We start from the raw sequence: 13,115 nt of genomic DNA, 5'->3' as shown, positions 1-13,115 counted from the left end.
GTCTGTCTAATCTATTAGAATTCTTTGAAGGGGTTAATAAACATGCGGACAAGGGGCACCCAGTGGACATAATATACCTAGATTTCCAGAAAGCCTTTGACACGGTCCCACACCAAAGGCTTTTATGTAAATTAGGTGGTCATGGGATAGGAGGAAAGGTCCTTTCATGGATCGGGAATTGGTTAAAAGACAGAAAACAAAGGGTTGGAATAAATGGTAAATTTTCACAATGGAGGGGGGTAACTAGTGGTGTTCCCCAGGGCTCAGTCCTGGGACCGATCCTGTTCAACTTGTTCATCAATGATCTAGAAAATGAGGTAAGCAGTGAGGTGGCAAAGTTTGCAGATGACACCAAGTTGTTCAGGACAGTCAAAAGCAAAAGGGATTGTGAAGAACTACAAAAAGATCTCAGCAAACTGAGTGATTGGGCAGCAAAATGGCAAATGAAATTTAATGTGGGTAAGTGTAAGGTAATGCATGTTGGAAAAAATAACCCAAATTACACGTACTACATGATGGGGTCAAATTTAGCTACGACAGATCAGGAAAGGGATCTTGGAGTTATAGTGGATAGTTCTCTGAAGACATCCACGCAGTGTGCAGCGGCAGTTAGTAAGGCAAATAGGATGTTAGGAATTATTAAAAAAGGGATCGATAATAAGACAAAAGATATCATACTTCCCCTATATAAAACTATGGTACGCCCACATCTCGAGTACTGCGTGCAGATGTGGTCTCCTCACCTCAAAAAAGATATATTGGCATTAGAAAAGGTTCAGAAAAGGGCGACTAAGATGATTAGGGGCTTGGAAAGGGTCCCATATGGGGAGAGGCTAGAGAGACTGGGACTTTTCAGTTTGGAAAAGAGGCGATTGAGGGGCGATATGATAGAGGTATATAAAATCATGAATGGTGTGGAGAAAGTGAATATAGAAAAATTATTTACCTTTTCCCATAATACAAGAACTAGGGGACACCAAATGAAATTGATGGGTAGTAGGTTCAAAACTAATAAAAGGAAATTTTTCTTCACACAGCGCACAGTCAACCTGTGGAACTCCTTGCCCGAGGAGGCTGTGAAGGCCAGGACTCTATTAGGGTTTAAAAAAGAGCTTGATAAATTTTTGCAGGTCAGGTCCATAAATGGCTATTAGCCAGGGATAAAGTATGGTGCCCTAGCCTTCATAACAAGGGCAGGAGATGGATGGCAGGAGATAAATCACTTGTCTTCTGTTCTCCTCTCTGGGGCACCTGGCATTGGCCACCGTCGGCAGATGGGATGCTGGGCTTGATGGACCTTTGGTCTGACCCAGTATGGCCATTCTTATGTTCTTATGTTCTTATGTTCTTCTACTAGGTAGCTTATATGATTCCCAGCTCAGGTTCCTGGCTTTAGTGGACCCAGTTCTTAGGAGTCATATTCGGAGCCCATAAGTCTAACTCAGCCCTTCAGTATCTACTAGGCAGCCAAGCCCCTACACCTGAGGCATGGCAGCACTCAGACTCTCCTTTTTGTGGATCTAGCCCCTGCAATCTGTTGACAAACTGAATTGAATCCAGAGTGACTCAGAGAACAGAAGCTATGGGCTCCCCTGAGAAATGCAGAAAATCGCTTATTTATTTATTGAAGCCTCCCTAAAAGTGTTCTCAGAAATGTTGACAACTACTCACTTATCGAATTGCTAAATCCACAGCTTGAGGTGTTTAAAAAAAGACTATGAAATATTCATAGCTACACAACTTTATAAAAAGATGTCATAATTATTGAGACAGGGTCTAAGATGAATTCAACCAGCCCACAGTCACAAGTTTAAATAAGTACAGTTGCTTAAACAATTAAAGTCACAAAATCTAGCATGTACCACTGCAGACCTTTCTTTTATTCTAAACAAATTCTTATTTTTGCCTTCTTTTTCCACTGCTATGTCAGGCAACAATTGTATAAGGAAAGCATTTAAGAAGTTGTATTCATCTGGGAGATGATAATGAGAGAAATCAGACAGGAAACAAAATCCAGACTGTTTGACTGCCAGTTTGTGTGCAATTTTATGCAATTAATACAGCATACATTTTCAGTTTGAAGCTTGAACTGTTATACTGTTAGCAGCTTAACTCTATTCTACCCTTTCAGAAATAATGCCCCACTAAATGTTGCCATTTTACCCGTCCATTAGTCAGGTAGCCAGACAGAAATCTCTCTCCATGGCAGAATTCAGTCCACTGTGGACTCATTAATTCCACCACTGATAATAAGGGTCATTGAAGGGAATGATACAGTTACAACTGTGCTGAACATCAGACATTGTTTGAAAGAGCCAAATTCAATCTGATGTATGTAAAAAATTCAAGTATATGCCTAAGAGACCAGCAGGAGAAATTTTCTCATTCTTTTTTGTGAGATCTGACATCAGCATATAGATGGTTTCATCAATTATTGAGACAGGCTGAAAAAAGGAAGAAAGAATGATTTGGGGGCTTCATTTTTGAAGTTTGAATGTGGAATGCTCAGATTGAATCAGAACTAGTATGTCTGAATCTTTAGAATTAGCTTCTTCTTTATTGTACTAGCTCTACTTTGTAATGGTGGAGCGTCTTCTAGTCTGGAACTAAAAAGACTTTAATATTTGTGAAAAGCTAAATAGTGTCTTCAGTGTTCTTAGACCAAAATAGCATTTATGAAAGTACACTTTCTTTTCCCTTTAGTAAATACATTTGTTCTTGAAATAGCCTCAGAAGGTTAGCTTCAAATTAAACCATTACTGATATGTTTATAAAGGGTTAAGTTTAGATAGTTCTGGACAAAGTTATTGTATAATCTTCCTTATAAAAAAGAATTGGGCAGAAACCCACTGTAGATATTTGTGCAGTCAGTTGCTCTTGTGCTACATGTTCTGCTTGTTTCAAAAAAAGAGTAGTCTCTTGGTTACAGAAACTGAAAGCTGTCATATCAACTGCTGGAGCAAAGGGATGGCAAATCTCCTTCCTCAGTGAGCTGCCAGTTGTCATGCTTACTCATATTGAGTAATACCTTTTCTCCTCAAGTAGTCAAAGTGATTTAGTATGGGCTACTTATGGAGTAAGCTGCTACTCAATGTGAGCATGAATAGTGGAATCAGGCAGTTAATTTGCATGCTTTAATACATTGCATATATTTTGTAACATTCAGCACTGAACAAAAAATAATTAACATTCTGTGCTAAATACAGAAATGTTTCATACAATGCGAAACACAAACATAATATTTACTGCAGGATATAACATTGTTATTCTTCCAGTATAAAATACTCCATTTTTAGCATTTTAACAGTGAAATTAAAGATGATTTTTAAACTTACAGTTGCTAAGCAATATGCTATTAGTAGGACTCCAACAGCTTGGAGCATTTAGCATTTTAAAACCTATGTTATCATCTTTATACAATTACACAATTTGCAAAATACAGTTAGAGCTCAACAAGGAAGTTTGTAATTTGCTTACACAATAACATAATGCTATTTTTCAGTACTACTCTGAACCGTTGCAGTGACATGTTCACTGTACTCAGATCCGCTCCTGCACCATCAGTTCCCAGAAAATTTCATACTCCAGCTCCAGGCTGTCAATGGAAGGGTAGGAGAGCAGAGGCAGGGAAGAAATAGCACCCGGTTTTCTGCAGGAACCATCCTAACTCGGGGCTGATGTAGACAAGCAAGTAGAGTGGAGACGTTTCACATTGATTTTTTCCATGGATCATGGAATAAGTCGGGTTGGAGGGCCACGTCTTTGCTGATTCCATTGGCAAACAAAGCACATCTCATGGCAAACTGATTAACCCGAACTTTGTGGGTTTCCTGGAATTTGCATATTTTATGAATTTTTCTCCAGGAGGGCATCACCCACCATGGCATATATGTCAGAGGGCCATATGTAAACTCTAGGGCAGGGATGAGCAATGTTTTTATGTTGGGCCCCACTTCTCATCCCTGCAATTAGCAAGGCCTTCCAACCTGTCTAATTTAATCCAAACAGATGGAAACTTTGGTTATGTTCATATGAAAAAAAAACCCTTTGGGCATGTGTAAGAAACTGTGCAGACTGTAAAAACTTTATTAATTGGTATATAAATGTGAATACATATATATAAAAACAATAGCATATTTCAACATTAATGGGATGGATGAGCCTGAGATCCAGCAGCCAATCATGCTCTGCCCCTCCTTACAAAATTTCACACACAACCCCCGAGGGGGCCTGTCCCCACTTTGCCCACCCCTGCTGAAGAGTGACTTAGGCATCTGATGGGGCTCCGAGAGGTATCCATTCTTAAGTGTAAATCTTCTGCTAGCGCTTCAGTGACAGCACTCAAGTCTTTGGGAGTTTTGCCACAGACTTCACTAGGACCTGGAATTTATCTCAGGTTTCTGAATCATTCTGCCCTGCACATGAAGGATCCTAAAAAAAAAAAAATGTTTTGTACAAGTCAAAATGTAGCATACAGGTTGTTGAAGAAGTTTAATGCCTGAAAAGTGGCAACAAAAGATTAAATAACTTGTGCTCGATGAGTTTTCTTAGATGTGTACCCAATGAGGAGCTGTCTGATATCTTTCAGTTCTGTCATGGATCCTAACAGAAAACCCAGCATTCCAGGACACCATTTGGATTTGGTGATCCTCCTTTGAGGAATCTGGGATTACATTGGTTTATATACGTAGTTGTCTCCCTTATTGATGATAAATTGCTAATATTCCTTTCTCAATGGTTTTCTCTGGTGTACTAATTTCCCTTCACTTTATTTTTGTTGTTTACATACAAAGCTGTGGAGGTACAATGTGCATAAATGCTACTAGATGGTAAAATTAATCTGGCCATATATGCTTTTGTAAATATATTTAGGCTGTGTCTACACAGCCAGGTTATTTCAAAATAACAGCAGTTATTTTGAAATAACTTGGGCAGCCCCTAAATGATGCATGCACTGTTTCAAAATAAATTCAAAATAGCAGGCACAATTCCAGTAAACCTCATTCCATGAGGAATAATGCCTATTGTGAATTCACTATTTTGAAACAGTGAAATATTTTGAAATATTAAGACACGGAATGTGAAATAAGCCATAATGTGCTCTAATGGCGCTATTTCAGAATAGCTCGATGCATCTGGAAATGCTATTTTGACATAGCTGGGTGCTATTTCAAAATGCATTTTATATGTGGTTGTGTTATTTCAAAATAATATATTTCAAAATAGCCATTTTGAAATAAGGCCATCATGTAAACGTAGCCTAAGAAACAGGCAATGCACTGTAGATGGTAGAGTAAGGGTGGTTTCTCTGTCCTCTTTGGCCAACCACTTATGTCACTGAATGTCATAGGACACTTTTGAAAAATAAGCATAGTTGCAGAAGCTGTATTTGCAAAGCTCCCCGTCCACCAACTTGCTGAACCACTTTAGTCACACTGAAATGTTTGGGAATAGGGGCTGATCAGCATCTTGCAGACTTTGACTCTAAATCAGAAGCTTTTAGTTTGTGTGCCTGATATTAACAGGAGGAAAGTGAAATAATAAGAATTCAGTTTACCACTTACCCAACAGCACCTGGTTTTTATGAGTGAACATTGCTATTTCCCCTGGTTTTTTTTCCTTTTTCTTCAAGAGAATGAAGTTTCCAGACCTGATTTCTCTCTAGGGGATATTACAGGTCCCCTTTCCTCCGTTCGATCGTATGGCATTCGAACAGCAGGCCAAAAGCACATACCTACTTCACAGAGCCTCTGTCAGGACATGCAACAGTTTTTCAAGACATTTAGCCTCCAGTACACCAAAAATAAACTTTATAACAAGACAGACCATAAATTCCTTCCTTACTTGGCTCCTTCGGGACAATTGCAACTCTTTTGTTATCACCTCCTCTTGGGTCATCTAACCAATAAAGCTGCAGTCCAAGAAGTTTCTTGCTGGGGTTTGAAAAATTTGCATACAAGTCTCTGTTTTGAGTATTCTCACTTTATTATACACGCTGCAAATATATTTGGGCTCATTATTTTTTATGTACAGAGTGCTTGGAAATGTTAGAACTTGGGGTAAAAACCTATTCAGGATTTTAATAACTCTTCCAAAATATCACATATCAGAAGTAAAGCTCACCATCATTACCCTATAACACAAGCTCCTATGAGGCTACTTGAGACACACAGTGCAATAACTGTTCTCATGGCAATCTAATGATGCCGGTGTTAATCTCGCCCATCCTCCTGATCAGGGTGAACAACAAGCAGCTCATGGCTAGATTCAGTTCACTAGGGCTAGCCCCTGGCTGGCCACCAGCACTGTATTTATCTATTGTGTCCACTTGCAGCTCCCATTGGTCACTATCCACCCCTCCTGGCCAGCTGGAGTTGCAGGAAGTATTGTCTTGGTCCACGTTGCTTCCCACAGTTAGCATTGGCTAAGAATGACAATCCAAGGCCAATGGACACTGCAAGGGGCCATACCTGTGGACACACAGGAAAATAACATGCTGCCAACCCCCCAGGCACTAACCCTGGTGAACTGCATCCTGTCTTCAGGCCTTCAAATTAATCACAGGACCATCCCGTCCTTACTACTTAAAGATAATTCCCATTAAAATTAAATGATGGATCAAATTGTTAGAATTAATGGTTATTAAGTTAATGCTGAGGTCCTTTACCAGTAATTCCCTGTGGGCTGGCCCATTCCTCTCCTTTCAGGCCATTTTTTGTCCAGGAGCAAAGAATAATTGGGTTTGGCTCATAGGGGCTGTGTCTACACGTGCCCCAAACTTCGAAATGGCCATGCAAATAGCCATTTTGAAGTTTACTAATGAAGCACTGAAATGCATATTCAGCGCTTCATTAGCATGCGGGCGGCAGCCGCGCTTCGAAATTGACGGTCCTTGCCGCCGCGCGGCGCGTCCAGACGGGGCTCCTTTTCGAAAGGACCCCGCCTACTTCGAAGTCCCCTTATTCCCATGAGCTCATGGGAATAAGGGGACTTCGAAGTAGGCAGCATCCTTTCGAAAAGGAGCCCCATCTGGACGCGCCGTGCGGCGGCAAGGAGCGTCAATTTCGAAGCGCAGCTGCCGCCCGCATGCTAATGAAGCACTGAATATGCATTTCAGCGCTTCATTAGTAAACTTCAAAATGGCCATCTGCATGGCCATTTCGAAGTTTGGGGCATGTGTAGACACAGCCAGGGTCTGCTACAAAGCCTACTTAAGTCAGTGGAAAAGGCTATCATTAGGCATTGGTGGATTTTGGAGCAGGCCCATTGAACAGAAGCTAAGCCACATGTTTTGTATCATGAAGCAAAGGTTTCCAATCTTATGCCACTTAATAGAGAAATTACAGCATGTATTCTTGCCGCATATGGTATTTTGATCACATTTTACCTTTTAGATAATATTTTAAGAAATACATTAGATTGGCCATGCAGACTCTACTGCATATACCAAGCTACTTGATCTATTATTCACGAGCAAATATATGATACAAAGTAACCCTGCATATAATTATCACAACTTCTGACTTACTTATAATTAACTTTGAAAAATTGCTGGTTTAGGAGATATTATAGATTACAATTTTAAATGCAAGTTGCTTCAGAAAATCTCTTATGATCTGTGCAAGTAAGGGGTATTCAATGAAGAATTAATTCCCTAAACTACTAATCAGCTCTCTCTCCTGTCTTATCAAATTGTAAATACATTATTACTGTATTAAAGCAGGCTAATTAAAGCAGAGCCTGCATTTAACAACTTACCTAATACTCCCTCCCCCCAACATAATCAACAATGTTCTGAGACCATACATAGCAAATTTTAGACAATTAAACCAATGCTTTAATGGTGATGCTGCACTTTTATGATCTGTTTTAAGGAAGAGAAGGGGGAAAATAATACACAAACATTCTGGAAAAACAAGAGAGGGAGGTATTAATTCCATTCAGCCTACAGCTGTAATCCCACAAGCATTTACAAATAGAATTTGGAAGACACTCAGCTCAAACTTGCTTCATTTATTAACATTCTTAATAGATGCTGATGTTAAATGCTGCAAAGCAAAATAAGAAATTTTAAGAAGGCAGACCACAAACCCATACATCTTGTAAGAAGAATGTGGTAGAAACTTAAATATGAAAGTTCAGTGAAGCCTAGCCAGGCAAGCAAATTGAGCATCATTTGAAAAACCTCTCTTTTACTTTTTGTTTGTTTGTTTCAGCCATAAGTAAAGCACCATCAGCATAAAATGGGCCCAAAAATTACTAAAAAACCAGTCCCCAAACAAGTGTAAATATAATATATAATACCCAGCGATGAGACCTTCAACCAAAGCTATTTTTGATTTTGTGTGTGTGTGTAAACCTCTATGTTTTTTACTCTTCGTGAAAGACTACACAGCCTAAGGACCTCAGAGTATATGATGCCATTGATATTCTTTGGCAACAAAAAGTATGCACTTTATCAATACAGAGTATAATGAACAATTAGATAGATAGATACGCACACAGAAGAAAAAAATCATCTGAGCTGGAAATCTAAGATTTTTCCCAGTGAAATCAATAAAAGCATTTGCAGGCTACTGTCAGTGATACTTTTAAGGTGAGAAGGAGTTACAGACCTGTTTGACCATTGTTTATTATGGGGCTTCTAACTTTATTTTTAATGTAAGTGGATCAGAGAAAGGTTTATTGCCAAACCAACAACAAATTTTTTAAATTCAATGTACACAAAATTCTTTACATAACTGATATTGCAAATTAGTCTGAACTAAAAACCAAGCCATTCTCTTCCTCAGGTTAATTTGCTGGCTTTTGGGGTGATTATTTACAAAGTATTTCGACACACTGCAATGTTGAAGCCAGAAGTTAGCTGTTATGAAAACATAAGGTAAGTTTCCTTTCAATACAAATTCTACTGTCCATAACTTTAAATACTATCAGAGATTAAAATGATCATACCAAACATAATGAACTTGCCTACTCAAGCAATTTTTAAACGGTCTGTGAAAGGGAAAAAAAAAACCTCTCCACTATCAGACTAAATTTATTTGGGGCTAGATCCTGCCAAGTTTTGCTCACACTGAGCAATGCCTTCCTCCTCAAATAGTCTCACTGTCATAAATGGGACAGCTTGCAGAGTATGCAAGCTCTGCACAAGACGAATATCAGAATCTGGCCCGTCATAAACAAGAGATTAAAGTCTGATGGTAAGGATCAAAGGACTAATTTTCCACTCCTTTGGAAGCATCATATCTTTCAGCCCCTACTAGGGCAAAAAATGATTTCATAAATTGAACCTAAATCAGAACTGAAAGAGTTCTCCCTGAGTAGAGACAGATAATACATGAAGAAAACAAGTTCTCAGGGAGTCACTTTATCTCTGAAGAAATTGTACAATGAGTCTCAGTGTTTCTTTCTTTTCTCTTCCTTCCCCAGGATTTTTACTTTGCATGCTGCTATGATTTTTCCATCAGCTCACTCTCTTTAAAACTGATTTATAGGGACCTTGAAAACCGTTTGTGCAGGAAAAGCTGAAGTGTACTACAGGGAACGTTGAAAACAACTTACTGTTTGTGTTGCTTAGAAACACTCCTGCAGTTTCAATGCATTGCCCAAGATTTATCGTTAGGATTTAGAAATTGTTTGATTGATTACTTTCTCTTATCCCTCATTCTTCATAGCTTCATGTAGCGAGCTGGTTTTAATGAAGTTGAAAATTATTCATTTTCAGAGGAGCAATGCTAGAAATGCCTTCTGCTTTAAGGAAGTCCTGCAATGACTGGGCTAAGAATGAATGAGGAATTAATGAGTGGTTTCATTTCCAAGACAACATTTGCTGGAGTGAGAGAGCTATGCAATGTTAGCAAAAATAAATCACAGCCAATCAATTTATAGAATATTAAGGCAGCAATATTCTGACCTGGAACTATGTGAAGTTATTTATGTTGTAAAAGCAAAATCTTTTTTTTTTATTTTTTACCAAATGGATAGTTTTACTGCTGGCCCCATTTCCTGATGAGGGAGCCGTAAGACCCCTTTGATGCCGTGCATATGTGCTGACTTAGGAGCATACTGTACAGTTTTCAAGTTTTAGAATTGAGGGGGGAGAATCCTTCATAATAGACGTATGTTTTACCTTGGGGAATTACACTCACAGTAGATTTAAAATCAAATCATAAAGCACTGCAGTACACCAGAGGAAACATACATGACGATTAAGAAAGCCAGGGCTCTAAAGCCTTTCAGTTTTACCCTTTTACTGCCCCACAATGACTGTGAGCATGTTCTTACAGTAGTACTGCAGCACATCCTAAAGTACACCCTGCATAACTGCAAAAAGCCAAGTGTCCTCAGGCCTTTGTAAAGTGTTCATTTTTCAAAGGAGAGATTAGAGGAAGAAAATGCCATATGTTGTCACCTTGATTGCAATGTTTTTCTTTTGCCTAGATCTTGTGCTCGAGGTGCTCTTGCTCTCCTGTTCCTTCTTGGGGCTACCTGGATTTTTGGGGTGCTCCACGTCATCCAGGGATCCGTGGTCACTGCCTATCTTTTTACGATCTTCAATGCATTTCAGGGGATGTTCATCTTCCTATTTCTTTGTGTTTTATCTAGAAAAGTAAGTAGCATTTTTCCTGTGGGAAATGTTTCAGGGGAATATTCACATATAGAGAGCTGCATAATCAGGAACCTCGTCCTGCAAGTGTTGATGCACTTGAGTAACTTTATGCATCTGAATTAGCCCTTTGAGGTCAATAGGGGGTATTCACATATGCAAAGTTACTTGTATGTAAGTGTTTGCAGGACCATGCCCTCTGACACCAAGTAATGTAATTCTGACCCCACTTAAGACTATACTTTTGCAGCTGAATGCAGTGGGCTAGAATTTCCCCTCAGATTGTTAACTTCTCAGGTGTTTCTCCCAGGTTTAGGGTTTTTTTAAAAAATGTGTGTCAATGTCAAAAAGTATTACAATGCAGTGACTATGAAATAATGCAAAGGGTTGCATAAATCTAGTGTTCGTCCTTTTCAGTTAGGATCTGAGCTGGAGCTTACTGTTGACTTTCCTGGACTGTGTTCTGAGATTATGTAGTCTTTGGTGTCCTTTCCTAATGCTAAAATCTGTACCTCAATATTTAATGCCTTTAAAAGCAAGTAAAATGGAATACTGGCTTTATTAACCTATTAATAAATTTATGTCATGTTTTAATCCCATCTTTTAATTTCAGATCCAGGAAGAATATTATAGGCTGTTCAAAAATGTTCCATGCTGTTTCAGCTGCTTAAGGTAAATGGAAGAAAGGTATGAGCAGTACAATGGAGAAAGGGAGGTAACAAGATATTATTATTGATGTTTCAGAAAATGTAGCATTGTGAAAACATGAAATCACCTAGTGAACAGTTCTCCCCTAACTCAGTAATTCTCTCTCCAGTGTACTTACCGTACTTAAATATGCATTCATGCATAGTATTTGTAGTATACTATATACAATCTGTATATACACACAAAGCAAGCTGGATAGTTCTAATACAAACATCAAAAACAAGAAAAGAAAAGGAGTAGAATTCTTAAGGACACTAGAGTCTTTTCATAGTTTAGTATATTCAATATTAGCAATAAATGCAGCTCAGAGAGGGGAAAAGAGAGAGAGAGCCAACTGGCACAGCAGATTTTATTAATCACTCTGCTAGTGGAAACATGCCTGTTGCCTTTTTTGTGGTAATGAATTTCTTCACATGAAGTTGTGTATTACCATCTACAGGGAATGGGTTCCATTAAAGGATTAATAGATCCAGGTCTGCTTCAGCCCAAGCTTTTGTTCAGCTTAAAGTACATATTTAAAATGTTTTGTGGTTTCATATAATTGTCTTCTCCCTTCCAAATACATAGTTGTATATTAATCTTTTTTTAACTTGTAAGGAATTCCTCTGAAGTCTGGTCTAATAAAATAACTTGGACTAGACACTTTGTAAGTCCAATTTCTTTTGTGATGATCTTCACAAGAATTCACTGCTGATTTTATTTAACTGTTGAAAGATTGAGATCTACTATATCCAGCATTGTGACTTAAGAAAGTTTTGGAAAAGATGCTTTTTATGAGTTTGTCATCTGGTAGACGTTTTGAGGATCTTGGCCTTATTTTTCAAAATAAAATGCAGGAGCACAAGTTAACACTGGCAAATCAATGCAAGTGTAAATGCAAGGGTATGTGCCCTAGTTTCAGTGTAAAATATATTGTGTATATATAGAAGATTCCTCTGCTTCCTTTATTACAAGCGCAAGTCTTTCATCCCGACCCCAGATACAGCAAGCAGTTCCACATGTGCTTAACTTTAAGCATGTGAGTAATTCTGTTGATGCCAGTGGGACTATTTATCTACACTTTGCAGGATTGCAGCCTTAACATTTTGCTTCTGCATTTCCAATGCTGTCATTTTATAAGGTCTGCTGTTGTGTCTTTTAAGTGCCTGATCCTGAGAGCTGCAGCAAATCCTTAGTTTCCACTGCCTTCTCAGGAAGTGTCGCCTCTTAAAGAATTAGGGCCAGTACCATTCCTGGTAGAGGGTTGTGTAAATATGTAACTGTTTATAAAATTCTACTACTGTGTTTTTTCTGTAGAAATAAAAAACACCTCTCAATAATTTTATTTATAAAAATGAAGCCTTTATAATCATGATGAAATTTGTTTGGGTTTTTTTTGTATATTATCCTTATGTGCCAGTCTTTAGTTACAGTACATTCTCATTAAACATATTGTATGTTTCTTTGGAAAATTCAAGTGGCAATCTTACCTTTCTTTTTTCAAAGAGAGTTACTATTGTTCACCTGTATGTAAAATATGTTCATAAATGGAGCTGTTTTGTCTGATTCTTTCAACATGTTTCTTTAGTTCATTACAAGAAATAAAGAAAAGTTTTATAGCTCACATATTGCTTGGCCTCAATGTTTTGCTTCATCTCCTTTGCTAGCTGTATATTCTCCTTCAGCTTAGGGAATATATAGATGCATATCACTTACATATGTGTTTTTACAGGAATACTCATTAGTGCATCATCTCATATAGAAATGTGTAACCTGTGCTAAAGTTGTCTGAGCAAAGAAACACCTCTTCTAACTGCAT

General features: G+C 38.3%; 1 protein-coding gene across 1 annotated transcript in view; it reads left to right on the top strand.

The window, feature by feature from the left end:
* ADGRL4 (adhesion G protein-coupled receptor L4) overlaps window positions 1-12,914 on the top strand; it is a 129,514-nt gene extending 116,600 nt beyond the window's left edge. The window contains exons 14-16 of the mRNA XM_075002619.1: window positions 8,793-8,884; window positions 10,444-10,612; window positions 11,223-12,914. Coding sequence (XP_074858720.1) covers window positions 8,793-8,884; window positions 10,444-10,612; window positions 11,223-11,285 — 324 coding nt within the window. The 3' untranslated portion in view covers window positions 11,286-12,914. The remainder of the gene's footprint in view (window positions 1-8,792; window positions 8,885-10,443; window positions 10,613-11,222) is intronic.
* The last annotated feature ends 201 nt before the right edge of the window (window positions 12,915-13,115 follow it).

The sequence above is a fragment of the Carettochelys insculpta genome, chromosome 9 (genome assembly GCF_033958435.1).
Source record: "Carettochelys insculpta isolate YL-2023 chromosome 9, ASM3395843v1, whole genome shotgun sequence".
In the NCBI taxonomy this organism is placed as follows: Eukaryota; Metazoa; Chordata; order Testudines; family Carettochelyidae; genus Carettochelys; species Carettochelys insculpta.
Note: the sequence above shows the minus strand (reverse complement) of the source record. Positions and strands in the feature narration are given on the sequence as shown.